The 17,909-nt window shown below is 36.4% G+C and overlaps 1 protein-coding gene across 3 annotated transcripts in view; it reads right to left on the reverse strand.

The window, feature by feature from the left end:
• Positions 1-17,909, reverse strand: part of GABRB2 (gamma-aminobutyric acid type A receptor subunit beta2) — a 259,825-nt gene that overhangs the window by 239,175 nt on the left and 2,741 nt on the right. For all 3 annotated transcript variants that reach the window (XM_002816158.5, XM_054556184.2, XM_054556185.2), the window contains exon 4: positions 17,469-17,536. In XM_002816158.5, the coding sequence (XP_002816204.1) occupies positions 17,469-17,536 (68 nt within the window). The remainder of the gene's footprint in view (positions 1-17,468; positions 17,537-17,909) is intronic.

Raw genomic sequence — 17,909 nt, forward strand, 5'->3', positions numbered from 1 at the left:
AAATTTAGTTAATCATGTTAATTAACTATTTTACAGGTTAGCAAAGATGAAAAGAATGTATATACTGACAGAGATGCCCAGGACTGAGAGGTGTGAGTGCGAATGGAATTCGCACACACAGGTGGTGTGAATATAAACTAGCACATTTTTAAGGAACCGTGGCTTTGTAACAAGTATCAGTGCCTAAAATATACATGTTCTGGGGTCCAGTAATCCAACTCCTAAGAATTTACCAAAGAAAATAATTTTACAAATGCATCAAATATGAATACACAGGAGTGTTTAATATAACTTAGTTCACAATAGCCAAAGTACCCAAATGATCATAATGTCCATCAACAGAGGACTGATTTAACAAGTATGCTGCATTCACACAAGGGAATTCTATGCAACTGATATAAAAATTATACATTGCATCAAAAGATGTTTACAAAACATTAAGAGCAAAAATCATATTTGAAACACAATATATAACACATCTTATTTTATTTCATGTGCGTTCATGTGAATTCCTATGAAGTCTGAAGATACTGTGATCGTTTTGCTAACAGTAGTTTTATCTAGGTGATGACACTGAGATCTTCACTTTTCATTATAGTTTATTATATTTACTGATTTCTATGGTGGACATAAATAAGTAACAAAAATGATTCTGATAAAAATATGCCAGAATATTAAGAAAATTATGTAACAAGGAAATTTACCTGCTTTACAAAGTAAACATAATGGCTTTCATTTAATTACCATAATTTCTAAATATATAAATAGTTTGCTAGAATTTAAGAAATTTGTACAGGTTTAAATATCATCAGTGACAAATTCAGGACAAAGCCAGGACTGCCAAGTCTCCTGTCTTTGATACAAATGTTGACCTTTTCAGAATAATTATAGAAATAATTTATCAAAAACAGTAATAGCATTTTTTAACCTAAGGATTGTTTGCTTTCCAAAGAAATACAGACCTTGGTTACTATTTTTAAATAGTATGCATGGATGTAGTATTATACATATGGTACATCTAAAAGGATTTTGTTATTAATTTTTATTAATCCAGTTGAATATTTGATAAAGCAGAAAAAAACAGATTAGAAACTTTTCTGAACAACAGATTATTCCCAATCTTAAAAATCACAAGTGAATTCAAACTAAAGTCTTTGAATTGATCTTGAAATACAATACAATTGTTATTTCACACAAAGTTTAACATCAGTTTACTAAGTATTCTGAGATAGGTATGCCACCTCATTAAAATAACATGTATGACATGAAGGGCTGCATCTAAAAGTCTCTTATAAAATTTAATCAAAACATAATTTTGCTCTTAATTCTCAGGATTAGCATATACCTTTTTTCAGAATGGATTTTTGGGGCAAGAATTGCATTAATTCTCCAGTAATGAAAAATGATTTACAACAACCAAGAAAAAAGTAAATTATAATTTTTCAATGTATGTACAAATTTAAATGATGCTGAAATAGAGATAATTACTAGTTGAATTAATTTCAAAATAACTTAGACTGTGTACTTCTATAATAGTACAGATTTTATTATTTACGTTCTATTTGTTTGATTTATGTGGGTTTCCCAAAAGTCATTTAGGAAGCTGGCATGCTGACTATTAACAATCAACCTGGGAGACTATGAAGGAGGCGCTTCCATTTGAAAATTTCAAATTTTCTTTCCTTTAACATCAGAAGAACACAAAATAAATGGGATAGGAGAAAAATCGGGCCCAAATCCCAGCTCCAGCACTTTCTAGCTGTAGCACAGGAAGTTTGTATTGTCTTGGTTCTCACAGGTTCTAGCTTCACAAAAATCTAACCTTCGATTTCTCCATTTGTAAAATGTGATAATACTTATTTCATAGCTTTTGAGAATGAAATAGGAAATTATTTTAAAATTACATTTCATTTCATAGAAGTTTCTCAATAAATGGTAGTAATTTTTGGTAGTGTTACTAGTCATAATCAAATATATCCCAATTGTATGTCAAAGTTCTAATGTAATTTTTTCAAATCTTATTTTCAACTGACCCTTCTAAATTAAAATTTTGGTTTGTAACCTATTAAATGGTTAGAAGAACAAAGAGAATTTACATGTTTTTGATATTTTTATTCCGTATTATTTAAATCTAAAACAACAATTCCTGATTATAAACACATTCTTACATGGTAAGTCTTTACTACATACTTTTAATATTCTTTTATACCAAACAAAACACAGCTACAATGTAAAATAGGCCTTCTGCTATTTCTCAAATACTGAATACACATTCCTTAAGGATAGTAACCTCATATGTCTTCCCCTCTCTCTCCATCTCCTTCTCTGGATCCCTCTGTCTCTGTATTTCTTTGAAGTCCAACAGCATAAGTAGCATTTGACTGAATTGGGTTTTAGTCTCACCTCGAGTGCACTATGTACTAAAACAACAACAAAACAGGAAACCCAGAGCTCCAGCATTGTGACTATTTTTTAAACGAGAACGTGAACAATTAAGACATATTTTGTCCAAATCTGGGAATTTTAACACCTGGACATATTTATAACATTTTCCTAAATGCTATATTTGACTAAAGCAGCCTAATTAAAAATGTCCACTAAATGACAAATTACTATCTAACTGGACTACCTGGTGATAATGATCAGAGCTGTTGGTAAAATAACAAGATAAAGCCATTTTAAAACATGGTTTTCAAGCTGGCCCATTAAATAGACAGGAAGAGGTTTATGGTCTCTTAGGAAATGTACAATTATGATATTAAAACGATGGTTGATCTTTCTAAATAACCAGAGGGATATATTTGCCAGGAAATCTTACTCTGTAGTGTTACAAAGCAATTGGAAAAAATATATCTCTTCCAATTTCTTATAGAAGAGAAATTTGCCTCAAAATTGCAGTCTAAGATAAAGCATTCCCCCAAATCTGAAGGAAACGTAAGGAAATTCTTTGCTTTTTCTTGTGGTCTATAATTCTACAGCTCTTTCCTCTGAAAATGTGGCAAGGACTTAAAATATGACTTTTAAAATAACAAAGGTGCCATTTTTCAGTGAATTCTGTTTAAAAAAGAATGGTTTGCTACACATGCATACTAATAGGATTCAAGTAAACACTTTTGAGCATTCTCTCAAGGCATACACCAGATGCAAATGTGCACAGCCTCCCAGATCAGCCCTACCCACGTCAGAAGCGCACTGGCTTAACGGTGCTTGAAAGAGGAATGGTGCACCCAACTGATCAAAGAACACTTCAAGAGATCTTCCGTCTATTAACTCAAATATTCATTTGGCAAAAGAAACACAAATATGAATTACAGAATAAGTCCTGAAGTTTCTTTGTCTGTATGTCAAGGAAAATAATAAACAAAAGTATCTAAATTGTGTTTTTTGGAGTGTGGTGGCTTGAACAACGAAAGGCACACAGAAATGGTGATTAGATTTTACAACCTAAAAATTGGCACCTGCTCACTCATATTTAAAACTCTTTTAACATCTCTGCTTCTTAGTTTATGGCATTCCTTAAAATAATTCACAAATCATTTCATTCACGATTAATGTTAAAAGTATTTCTGGAAAAATCTACAGTTGATGAAAATTCTATACCCTCACAAAAACCTAACAATTTTTTAAAGATTATCTTTATATGCTTGTTTAAAAGCCAGCTGTTCAATTATTCAGCCCTTTGTCAATTCAGTTAACTTGTAGTTCAAAGAAAATTCAATACTGATTTCAAAACAAACACTCCCTCTTCAGAGGGATGAAAAACACACTCTACAAAACATTATTTTTTTTCTATGTTAATGCTTTAGACTCTACAGAGGTTTAGACTCTAGAGGTTGCAAGGTAGGAATAAATGTGACTATATTCATAGAAAACAGTAATCACTTTTGAGTGATCCATATTACATACCTATGATCCAATATCTCCCAGTAGCAGATGAATATGCAGAACAAAACCTACTGTAATCTTCCATTATTAATCACTATATTATTTCTATGAGAAATTAAAAAAAACCCTCAAAACTGGTGTCAGGGTGAATATGAGATGAAAACATTACAGCTTGCTTATATTTTATCAGATCCTCTTTAAATTTCTATTTTGGATATGTTTGATAACAAACACTGCATATTAATACATAAATAAATAAATATTTATTTATTGAGGCTCCATTCTCAACAACACTGCTTAACAGCATGTGACCTTGGACAAGTTCACTACTCAAACTTTAGTTTGCTCATCTTTAAAATGAGCACATTTTAATAGTCCCTAAGTTATGAAGTTAATGTGAGGTTTAAGTTACCTAAAACTTACTGTACATCTTCACGCAGGGTACTTAGCACATGGTAAGAGCTCAACAGCCATGAACTATTACTAGAGACACACACAGGGATGAATGTTTGGGTGGTCAAAATTTTGAATTATTTTTCACACTTTTGTTTCAATTATCACAAACTTGTATGTAACACACCCTAGGTAAATAAGCATTCATATGTATGTATATATGCGTATATCTATGTATACGTGTAGTATATCTGTGTGTATAAGTATGTGTGTGTCTGTATTACCCACTCAGTTAGTCCACTTCAATTATTGTCACAAAAGCCCATATTACAACTAGAGACTGGTTAGTTGCTGTCCAATTACTTTATACATGATAATGTTAGCTTCCAATTTCATTATAAAACTAGTATTCCAAAACAGCGATCCTCCCAGAGAGTACCTGAACACCATCTCGGACCTACTGACCCGGATTCAGGTGTAGGCCCAGAAAATATGAATATTCACACTAGACTCAGGTGATTATTGCACAGAAAAGTTTGAGAATCACTCTAAAAATGTATTCTCAACATTTTATTTTGAGTCCTCTACCTGAGGGTTACACCCCTCTCATGTCCACTGTCTGAGACATTCTTCTCTCCCTCAACTCTTCACTTCCCCCATAGGGCAATTAAGATGATTCCTTCTAGATTCCAGGGAGAGCCATACCTGTGTGTAAGAACTATCTCATATCTTTCTTCTGCACAGCTTAATTGGTGTAGAGCCAATTAAGTTAGCAGTTGATAAATATTTCCTGGTTGCCTGATATGACAGTCCTTCAACTACTCCTCCAACAAATTCATTCCATATTTCTTGAGCTTCTAAATTGAATGGCATGTGAGAAGAACTGGGGATGCATGCAAACACTGTCCATATATTTGTGCACATGGACATCTCCTGTCTTTCTCTGTGGCTTACTCACGTATTGCTTTTCTAAGACACATGCAGATTCACCTTAAAGACTTCATTAATTTAATGGTTGCCTTTGTGTTAGGAGAGAAGTCATTTCATCTTCAATTGCCCAGACAATTACTTCTAGGTTAAGACCGCTTGGGAGGTAAATAGGCAGTAGATGCCAAATTGTATGGCAAGAAAATGAAAGTTGGCAATAGGAATGCCGATAGAATGTGAACAAAGAGAACACCAGCAAGAGCCAATGGGCTAAACGTACCCCCTATATTTTTCTATATAAATCATGACAAGATATTATAAACCAATTTGTCTCCTTGTGTAATAAAATATATATTTTTCAAATAAAATGCACAAATGGAAGCAACATAAATCCTTCATTTTTATCTTTTAAAACTCACAGATATCTAATTACTTTATTCTCTTTTAACAGTCTGTTTCAAAGTATCTTTATGCCATCCAAAAATGTAATGGATTTTGGAAAAACTAAGTAATATTAAGATGGAAACAGAGTAAAGTATAGCTGTATAAATATGAGTTAGAGTCATATAAAACTTAAAAAACAGATTTACATTTAGATGCTATTTAAATTCAGTTATTTATTTTGCATATAATTTGCATGTTATTGTTATTGTTGCTTAAGTAAATAATGGGTTCCTTCATTTTCAAATAATCTATAGCAAAAATCTTGGCCAGTAATCTATAAAACATATTTACTAAGATTCCTTTCTTTGCAAAAAAAAGATAATAAATTAAAATGTAATTATCAATGTGCTCATACGTTTGCATATGTTGTAAGCTCATAGAACATGGAAAAACACACAATAGTTTACATCGGTGGTAGTAGTGGTATGTATTTTTTAATAAAACTGTAAAACTATTTATGGTCTGTTAATCGCAAATGTAGACTATAATACTCTATAAAATAAGTGAATGCAATGTGTAAGATATGAATAAGAAAATAGACTAAAACTGGAAGGTAATATAGGCAAGTGAAAACACAATGTTAACGAAGTGATAGGGATATAGATAATATTTACCTTTGATGTTTGTTGGTATTTTAAAATTGTTTTTCCCAAAATGTGCTACTAACCATAAATGAAAATGGTAATTAGGCAAAAAAAACATTACTCAAAAAGAAAATCTCTCCTCTACTTTCATAGAGACAAAAGCACAGCACAATTTTTTACAATAGTGGCTCTCAACCTGAAACAATTTTGCCCCCAGGGCACATTTGATAATTTTTTAAGACATTTTTGGTTTTCACCATTTCAGGGATGCCAGTGGCATCCATTAGGTAGAAACAAGGGATTCAGTTAAACATCTTACAATGCACAAGATAGCCCTGACAAGAGAGAATTATCTGGCTCCAAATTCCAGTAGAGCCAAGGTAAAGAAAACCTGCTATAGAATGATTATAAAATAAATAATTGCCCTTTCCCCTCACCAGATCTAAGCCCTCCTTCCCAAGAAAAATACTTTCTCTGACTTACATTCTTGTAGGAATTTCCATGAATATTTAATCCTCTCGGGAAGAGAGAAAGCTAAAACACGCATGATGCGCTTCTGAAATATGAAATTCAAGATACTTCCCTTGTCTGCTTTCACTTGCAGGGTAAACGCACAGTCAGATCCTTGCTTCGCACTAGAGTCAAGTCAGAGGATTGTTGAAGGAAAAAAGCAAGAGTAAAGGATGTGCTGTAAGAATTAACCAAGAGAAATAGAAACTGGCACTGTCAAGTGGGTACTGCCTAAAAATAGATGAATTAAGTATTCTAGAGATGTAAACTTTATGATGAAATGTATTTATATTATGTGGGATACAGCGAGGAAAGACTGGAAAAAAAAGAAGAAAAAAACCCAGAGAAGAAAAATACTCAACGACCTTTAAGAGAATTATATGCAGGAGAAATTTCTTAGTAAGCACAAAAATTCATTCTCATTATTGAAAATTCAACTGAAAATTACGTCTTGATAATGAAAGAAAAAAAGAAAAAGATGTAGAATATTCATATAGTGCCCACACATATCCTAAAACTACTGAGACAGCTTACAGTTCTTGAACATATACCAGGCAACATTTCCTGATAAATATTTACCATAAATTTTTGACATTAATGGTTACCTGACAGATTTTGCTGAAGCAATAGGAAAATTATTAGACAAGTTAACAAATGGTACCTGTTCACAATGAAAGAAATTATGACACAATCAACATCTTCAACTCCTCAATGTTTTATATAAATCTTTCTTTATTGCTTGGTTTAAATTGTGCTCAAGAGATGTAATATAAAATATAAGTTTATCAAGGAGAGTTATATTATTTTCACTGTGAATATTATATAATGCACTGTGTATTACATTTAACACACTGTGAATAAAGTACCTACTTAAAAAAACATATATTTTAATTAAATTAAGGTTTTTTTCAAGGTGGAGTAGAGAGCAGAAACAGTAATATTTGAGGAAGGATTAGTTTATTTGGTCCACCAACTGTTTCCAAAAAAATAAGAATAAAAACAACAACTATAACGAAACAAGGTCCTCATGGAATGCAAATGATCAAAAAATATGGCTTTGCTACATTTTAAAATGCAGTGTAACAAGATGGCTAAGATTGAGAGATGTGAAGGCAGTCATTTGCTAGCTATGTGACCTTGAACAAATCATTTAACCTCTCTGGGCCTCAGTTTCCCCTTTTTAAATAGGCTAATAGTGGCTATCTCAGTTTTCATAAGAGGACTGGTTAACTTGAAGTGCATTAACACAATACCTGCACAAGTTAAAAACTCAATACAAGGTAGTGCCCTGGTTTGGATGTTTGTCCTCTCCAAACCCCATGTTGAAATTTGATCCCCAGTGTGGCTCTGTTGGGAGTTTGGGCCTGATGGGAGGTGCTAAGAGTCACGGGGGCAGAGCTCTTATGGGTAGATTGATGCCTTATCTGGGGAGTAAGTTCTCATTTTATTAGTTCCGCTAAGAGCTAATTATTAAAAAGAGCCTGGCACCTCCCCCTACTGGCTTCCTCTTGTGCCAGGTGATGTCTCTGCACAGGAAGCCGGTTCCATGTCTGCTTCTGCCTTTAGTTGAAGCAGCCTGATGAGGACCTCACCAGATGCAGATGTTCAGTTGAAATTTCTAGCCACCAGAATGGTGAACCAAATAAACTTCTTTTCTTTATTGACTATACAGTCTCAGGTACTCTGTTGTAGCAACACTAAATGGACTAAGACAAGTAGCTATAATTATCTCCTTATATTCATGTTATGATGATGGTGGAGAATGTTGAGCACTGTACGAAAGTTCAGGAAGGGATGAGAGGAGAAACGGAAGGAGGAAAAGAGGAAGGAGAAAACAACAGTTCGCCAAAATTGTGCCCAAAATTGTGTGGGCATAATTTGTTTGGAATTAAGGCTGTCTGTGGTCACAGAGTGTTCACACCTCCTTTACTCTACTTTATGCTTCCTGAGTGAACTCATTTACCTATTTTCACAGCAGCCAATTTTAACCTCCTCTAATTTCAATGTAAAGTGTCTAGTACGTTCACAGAGAATATATAAGTCTTCAGGCAAGCCTTTAGTTTCCAGTCCTGCTACCCACTTTGTATCTTCAACCTACTCCTTTCTAAAGATTGTTTCTCCACCAAACTATATATGACTCTTACTCTGTCGCCCAGGCTGGAGTGCAGTGGCACGATCTCGGCTCACTACAACCTCCGCCTCCCAGGTTCAAGCAATTCTCCCTGCCTCAGCCTCCTGAGTAGCTGGGATTACAGGCATGCACCACCATGCCCAGCTAATTTTTGTATTTTTATTAGAGACGGGGTTTTGTAATGTTTGCCAGGCTGGTCTTGAACTCCTGACCTCAGGTGATTCACCCACCTCGGCCTCCCAAAGTGCTGGGATTACAGGTGTGAGCCACCGTGCCTGGGTATATATGACTTTTTAAAAACAATTTCCCTCTCCCTACGTCCCTTCAGAACCAAACTTCTCAAAAGTGTAGTCGTCGACCACCGAAACTCCTCTTGCTACATTTCACCAGTGCGCTCCTGTTACTCTATCTGTGAGAAAATTTTCACGATTTATTTCAATTGATCACTGTGGCATCTGACACAGCTGACTATTTGCTTCTCAAACTCAGGTTTTAAGACATGATTATCTGGAGTATCTTGTACTAACTCTCTGACTGCTACTTATTTATCTCTTCTGTGAGCTCCTTTTCTGTCTTCCACTATCTAAAATACGAGGCTCACCAGATTTCCATTTTTAGCTGTCTTTGCATTTTGCCTTTTAAATTTTATGTATTCACAAAGTTAGAAGCAGTACTTATATGCTGACAATGCTCAGTTCGTCTCTCTATATGACTGCTTCCTGATTTGTACACCTATATTTTCCAATTGCCTGCTGGTTGTATCCATTTGGAGATTCCATGTGTATAGAAAAAAAAAATCAACATTTCCCAAAGTGAACTCACTATCTGCCCACATGCCTCATCGCCTTGACCTCCACTCCCCTTCCTGTCTTCCCTGTATCAGTAAAGGACACTATGAGAATCATGGGATTCACCAAGTCCTGTCACTTTCATCTTATAAACACAATCATTTTATATCTTCTTTTTTTGTATTCCTGTCTTAGTTCATCACATCTTCCTGAAATTTTGCAGTAGGTTTTCAACTCATCTTCCAATGTTAAATTTTGCTCCACTTCAACCCACCCTCTACACTTCAGAACCATCTTTGATAGGTGTGAATCTGTTCATGCAATTCTATTGACACCATTTCATGGGCCCCTACAGGCTTTGGACAAATATTCAATTATTGAGCAAGACACAAAAATGGTCTTCATCTTTTGATCCCCACCTACGGCTTCAACACCAACTCTATCCTTTCCTCACTCCCACTCCAGTCTTTTAAAATGACTTCCAAATCCCTAATACCATTTATTTATCCTGTGTCACACCCTCCTCTATGTGATTCTTTCTGCTTGGAACATCTATCCACACACTTCTAACCCCCTTCTTCACCTGACTCGTTTCCGTGTAATACATTAGTATATTCCCACTATGCCCTGTGTATATCCTCTTTCAAAGCACTCATGACCCCACATTGTGATTCTTTCTACACTTGTTTTTCCAAATGGTGAATACCTGACTTTGTGGGCTATGATTCTGTGTTCTATTTCCCCACATAAATAGTACAGTGTGTAGCAAATAACAATAAATTACTACTATAGAAGTGAATTTTTCACTCAATACTTGTGGCATTCACCCGGGGTCAAATATCCAAACAACCATTTGTATATAAAGCAAAACCACACCGGGAGAGACACCATAACCTTGTTGTAATGTAATTTATAAACATGATGGAGGAAGACAGAATAAATATGTAAAATATAAACCATTTGAAATACCAAATACCCAGACAAGTGACAAAGTCAACAAGTGACGAAGGAACTTATAGGAGACAAAGACTGTGAGGCACTTACTTGGCTGCTAAGAAAGTCTTACAGAAAAGGAAAGACGTAAGCTAGGCATAAATACAGTAAGAATCTGATGTAACTATAAGAATAGTAAACGCCTACCTGGGCGGCGGTGGCTCACGCCTATAATCCCAGCACTCTGGGAGGCCGAGGGTGGGGAAATCGCTTGAGCTCAGGAGTTTGAAACCAGCCTGGGCAACGTGGTGAAACCTCATCTCTACTAAAAATACAAAAATTAGTTGGGCATCGTGGCACGTGCCTGTAGTCCCAGCTACTCGGGAGACTGAGATGACAGAATTGTTTGGGTCCAAGAAGTGGAGGTTGCAGTGAGCCAAGATTGTGCCACTGCACTGCCCGGGCAACAAAGCAAGACAACTGTCTCAAAAGAAAAAAAAAAAAGTAAACACCTAGATAATATATTTCATGAGGTCAAGGGATGGGTTGGTCTCATTCACTACTCTGTCCATAAGGCCTAACACATGCTTGGATCATAGTAGCTGCTAAATAAGTTTGTTGAATGAAATTTTAAACCGTGCAGCTGGTGATGCAAGAAAACATCTGTTTAAAAAACAGCAGCACTTTTCTCCATTTGCCATTCCATAAAAAGGTAATTTGTGTATGTGTTTACTAGAACTCTTTCCTCAAAAGTGAAATATTGCTTCACTCTTTGGTTGGCAAATGTGTTGTTTTAAGATGGAGAAGAATCTGCTTTAAATGAAGAGGAAGCTATTTCAGTCCATAATCCTCAGAGCCAAAATTTGAATCTTAAAATGCACTTTTCATCAAAGAATCTTAACAAAAAGATTCCTGCCAATTTAACCACGACATCTAAAAATATTTAATTCCAAGGCCAAGCTTTCTGCTCGGGAGCATTCTAATTGAGACCACATTCTTCCAAAGATCTATTGAGCTGACAGTCACCTAAGTCACATGGTTCTGACACCACCACTAGCTCCCTCAGTAAGGACTCACAACTGCATGCCATTTAGGAGTTCTGCATTTTCCTCATGATTTTCTAGATTTTCAAATTTTCCTGGAACTTCTTTATATCCAATAGAGCTACTATAACTAGCCAAGTCAGAGAAACATGGAACTTTGAGTTGCAAGCCAAGTTAATATAACCTTTCTCAATTAAAACATAGTAAAACTGAGACTTAATAAATTATATTGCCAACCCAAGCACACTTAAGACAGCAGCTGGAGTGGACATTGGGTCTCTTGAGTTGTCTTCACTAAGTATGTTCATAGACAACCAATAAACTTACATGAAGGCATACCTCAGAAAGATACTGCTGGCTCAGTTCCAGACCACCATAATAAAGTGAATATCCCAATAAAGCGAGTCTCACAAATTTTTGGTTTCTTAGTGCATACAGAAGTTATGGTTACACTATACTGTATCTAATAAGTGTGAAATAGCATCATGTTAAAAATGTACATACCTTAATTTTAAAATACTTTATTGCTAGAAAACACTAACAATCATCTGAGCCTTCACGGAGTAGTAATCTTTCTGCTGACAGGACGTCTTGGCTCCATGTTGATGGCTGCTGACTGAGCAGGGCTTTGGTTGCTAAACGCTGGGGTGGCTGAGACAGTTTCTTAAAATGAGACAACAATGAAGTTTGCTATGTCAATGGACTCTTCCTTTCACAAAAGATTTCTCTGTGGCATGCTATCCTGTGTGATAGCATTTTACCCACAGCAGAAATTATTTCAAAATTGAAGTCAAACCTCTCAAATCTGGCTGCCGCTTTATCAACTGAGTTTATGTAATATTCTAAATCCTTTGTTGTCGCTTCAACAATGTTCACAGCGTCTTCACCAAAAGTAGATTCTATCTCAAGAAACCACATTCTTTGCTCATCCATAAGAAGCAACTTGTGCATTGAAGTTTGATCATGAGATTGCAGCAATTCAATCACATCTTCAGGCTCCTCTTCTAATTCTAGTTCTCTTGCTATTTCCACCACATCTGCAGTGACTTCCTCCACTCAGGCCTTGAACACCTCAAAGTCATTCGTGAGAGCTGGAATCAATGTCTTCCAAACTCCTGTTAATGTTGCTATTTGAACCTCCTCTCATGAATCATGAATGTTCTTAATGGTATCTAGAATGTGAATCCTTTCCAGAAGGTTTTCAACACTTTGCCCAGATTCATCAGAGGAATCACTGCCTATGGCAGCTATAGCCTTACAAATTGTACTTCTAAAATAAGACTTGAAAGTCAAAATTGCTCCTTGATTTATGGGCTACAGAATGGATGTTGTGTTAGCAAGCATGAAAACAACATTAATCTCTTTGTACATCTCCATCAGAGCTCATGTGTGAATAGATGCATTGTCAATGAGCAGCCATTATTTTCTTGTTGTTGTTTGTTTGTTTTCTAATTTTAATCTCATTATTATTATTATTATTATTTTGAGACAAGTTCTCACTCTGTCACCCAGGTTGCGGTGCAGTGGTGTGATCTCAGTTCACTGCAACCTTTGCCACCCAGGCACAAGTGATCCTCCACCTCAGCCTCCTGAGTAGCTGGGACTACAGGCACATGCCACCATGCCTAGCTAATTTTTGTATTTTTTGTAGAGACAGGGCTTCACCATGTTGCCCAGGCTGGTCTTGAATGTCTGGGCTCAAGGTATTTGCCAGCCTCAGCCTCCCAAAGTGTTGGAATTACAGGCGTCAGCCATTGCACCTGGTTGAGCAGTAAGTCAGTAAGAATCTTTTTTTTTTTTTTTCTGAGCAGTAAGTCTCAACTGTGGGCTTAAAATGTTCAATAAATCATGCTGTAAACAGATATGCTGTCTTCTGGGCTGTGGTTTTCCATTTCTAGAGCACAGGCCGAGTAGATTTAGCATCATTCTTAAGGGACCTAGGATTTGAGACAGCATTAACTTAAGGTAACCAGCTGCATTAACACCTAACAAAAGTCAACCTGTGCCTTGAAGCTTTGAAGCCAGGCATTGACTTCTCCTCTTTAGCTATGACAGTCTTAGATGTCATCTTCTTCTGATAGAAGACTCTCTTATCTAATAAAGTCTTTTGTGCAGAATAGCCAGCCAACTTCATTGATTACCTTGCATCTTCTGCATAAATTGCTGTAGCTTCTCCATCAGCATTTGCTAATACACCTTGTACTTTTATGTTATGAAGACAGCTTTTTTCCATAAACATCCTAAAGCAGCCTCTGCTAGCTTCCAACATTTCTTCTGCATCTCCTAAGCCTTCATAGAATCAAATACAGTTATGGTCTTGTTCTGGTAATCTGGCTTTGTCTCTAAGGGAATGTTGTAACTAGTTTGATCTTCTGTCAAGAGCACTAAAACTTTCTCCATATCATCAATAAGCCTTTTCCATTTTCTTATCTTTCATGTGTTCACTGGACTACCACTTCTAAGTTCCTTCATGGACTCCTCCTTTGCATTCAAAACTTGGCTGCTTTGAGCAAGAGACCTAGCTATCTGCCTGTCCCAGCTTTTGACACAGATTGCTCACTGATCTTAATCATTTCTAGCTTTTGATTTAAAGTGAGAGATGTGCAACTCTCATTGTAGGGCTGTGAATTGGCCCAATTTCCATATTGTTGTGTCTCAGGGAATAGGGAAGCTCACAGAGAGGGAGACAGACAGCGGGATGACCCATTGGTGGAACTGTCAGAACACACACAACATTTATCCATTAAGTTTGCTGTCTTACATCAGTGCAGTTCATGGTGCTCCCAAACAATTGCAATAGTAACATCAGAGATCACTGATCACTGATCACCACAGCAAATATAATAATAATGAAACAATTTGAAATATTGTGATAATTACCAAAATGTGACACAGAGACACAAAGTGAACACACGCTACTAGAGAAACAGGCTCATTATAGACTTGCTCATTTCAAGGTTGCCACAAACCTTCAATTTATAAAAATGCAATGTTTGCAAGGCACAATAAAGCAAACTAGAATAAAACAAGGTATATCTATATTCTTGTATTCACCCAAGATAGGTAAAATGGCACTATTACTCCCCTTCAATGAATGAGTAAAGTGAGCCCAGTCTATCTGCGAATATCCTCAGGATGACTAAGCAACAGAAGTAGAACTCGCATCTGAGACTCCTGATTCACTTCACGGTCTTTCTATCATTGTGATTTACAAGGAGCATCACACTGACATGGACATTCATTTGTCCAGTACAAATGAGTCAATGACAATTTAAATGGTCTGGTTCCCTACCATTCTTCAAAGGAAGACATGCTATAATAAGAGAAAGTTACAATTACCAGAGATTGCAGTCCACAAAGGATAATGAGGGATAAATGTGTCTGTTAAATCAATTTTGAAGTTTCATTTAAGTAACCAATCAGCCATTCTTTCAGACCTGAAGCTAATCAAAAGGCCCTAACACTCAGACCTACATACAGGGGACAACAAACCATAAACATCTGCTATTTAGACACCAGAGATGGAATTTCCCATCTGTTGCTTCAAAACAAATAATCATCTTTAAAAAATAAAACAAACATCATAAAAATTTCTTTGAAGATAATTTTAGGTTATTAAGGTTGCTAGCTGAAATAAATGTTAATTTTTCAACAAGTGACAATCTAGCTGGACAAATCCATGGGTGTAGCATAAGGCTAAGTAAGGAATCTGGCTTGGAATTTTCAATACTTGGTTCTAATCATTAATGTTGCAATGTTGCCCCATTTACAACCTGACATTCATTTTTGCACTTCAACATCTCATGATTTTTCAGCAACAGTAAATAGCTTTAAGTGATGACACCTTGCCTTAGCTGGATCTATATTTTGACTAGCAGGTCTTGGCATTGTTTCCACCTCGGATATCTCTCCAAAATGTTGCATGTAGGCAAAAAATGAATAGAACTTAAAGGAAAGAAAAATAAAAATTCTATCACTCTAAACAATGTTAGGATATAATACCTTTAAGTTATTAGCTAACCTACTGCAGCAACCTCTAGTCATCTCATGATTATCTCTTTGGGTTCTAAATTTTTCTTGATATGTTTCACAAAATCTCATTTTGTGATGCTCTAAAGAGGGAGGTGGTGGTAAAATAAGACTCGGGACTGAGAGAAGAGCATAAAAAAAGCAAAATGCAAAAGAGAGGAGTCTGAATCAATCACGTGTAGGATGCATAGAATCACACCTGATTTCTATATTACTTTGTCTTAAACAGAATAATTTAGATTCATATTCCTGAGACATAAGAAGGTACCCACATTAAAACATCTTTTATTTTTATGCTGAAGCTCAAAATATAAACTGATGAAAGACCTTTCAAATTCACCAAAAATGAATATTCGTATATCTGAGAAATTAAATACTATCCCAAGAAACATTCTCTAATGACACAGATCTTCATGTGAGGGAAATCTATGGTTCTGAAACATCCAATATTATCTTTAGTCTGAGTTTATATTGCATGTGATAAAAACTTTCTCTAAATTAGAATACGAGAAGATTGATGTCATTAAAACATTTCAGAAATAGCAGAGTTCCCTTGTGTACTCATAAGTATAAGCATAGTATTCATTTGCTTCAGAATCTTGTGAAATCTCCTATCTTTAGACAGTGTATGAAGACTATGCTGGTTACTGAGCTACTTCTTGTTTGAATTCTGGGAATACAGAAATTTATATAATGTTGAGAACTAATTTTCAAGTCCTGAGGGGTGGCTTAGAAATGTTTTGCATAAAAGTTTATATACTATACCCCCTTGTTTAATAATTAATCCAATTTCTAGACAGAACTATGCCAAAACACAACCTTCTGAAACGTGCTGTGTACTATCAGGACTGAAAGTAACACTGGAATTCTACATTAAAATGTGGCCTATCTAGAGGGACTTTTCCAAAGCATGGGATTTTAAAAACACAGAGTAGAAAAGTCACTGGAGGAATGCCCCCAAGTATGTGGGGGCGTCTGGGACGCTTGTCATTGCATTGCATGTCTGCAGTGCTCCAATACGGGCAGCAGGGGGAGCTCCCGATTGAAGCAAACCCCCCAACACGTGTTTCCTAGTTGGGAACACAGGCTTTTTCCTCTTAGCACTTGCCCCAAGTCCACGGAGGCAGCCACTAAGGAGTACTGCTGTCAATTAGCTGTACAAGCTTAGGACATGTGGTGAATGAATTGCTGGAGTGAACGGGAATGACACATGGGTCTGAGCCCACCTTTTAGAAACAGGATGGCCAATTTTTATTTTGGTGGGCAGGAGGTATTAAAGCAAGCAGCAAACAACGGAGTTGGGGCAGGACTGGGGGATGGGGGCTTGCCATTAACTGTAAACAGCGATCTTTGAAAGCAACGAGTGGGCATCAGTATTCCAGGGCCTTTATTACAGTTTTGTTTGTAGGCTATATTCTCCATTAAATGTCAAATCAAAACTCTCCCTTCTTCCCATGACCCCATATCAAATCCAGAAAATCACTTGATGAACTGGATTTCTCACTGAGCCTTAGGAGATGAGGCTTCTGTAGGGGGTCTCCTGCACGTGGCTGTGTTTTACACATGAATGTGTGATGCATTTTACTCCAAGTATCTGAACCAGGTTGAAAAAATCATTAGGGACGAGAAAGAGCCAACTCTCTAAGCTCAACACAGGGGATTCTAGGGTGAAATTCCATGCTCTCACCCCCACCTGATACACATAGCCAGGCACACCCCCACCCCCAATAGCTGGCTCATTTCTCCTTCCTGTCCCCAAATGAAAGTTTGCAAAGAAGTAGTCATAAACGTCAATACTCACCATATTGACTTCTGAAACCATATCGATGCTGGCAATGTCAATGTTCATCCCCACAGCCACGGGGGGACCTGCAAAGCAAGATGGCCAGCCACGTGATTTCTTTGAACTTCATTCATTCTCAGCAAGAGTTATCCCTGGGCATAAGACACTCTGCCCAAAACCCTTCTGCACTACTCAATCTCAAATTTTTCAATTCTCTGCTTTTTTTGTTAAAACAAACAAAAAAAAAAGGTAGCAGGCACACACTCCTCTAAGAAATGCTGTATTGAATATGCACACATGTATGCTGTGAACAAGGGATTCCAGCTCTGTCTACATATGCATATGTCTCAGCATGTGAATGCACACAACTCACAGAAGCACAAGAATCCTTCTAGTCTAAGGGATTTTTATATTTTGCGCTGAAACCCCCTCCTCCTCAGTCTTTCCCACCCTCTTCTG

Source organism: Pongo abelii, chromosome 4, assembly GCF_028885655.2.
Source record: "Pongo abelii isolate AG06213 chromosome 4, NHGRI_mPonAbe1-v2.0_pri, whole genome shotgun sequence".
In the NCBI taxonomy this organism is placed as follows: domain Eukaryota; kingdom Metazoa; phylum Chordata; class Mammalia; order Primates; family Hominidae; genus Pongo; species Pongo abelii.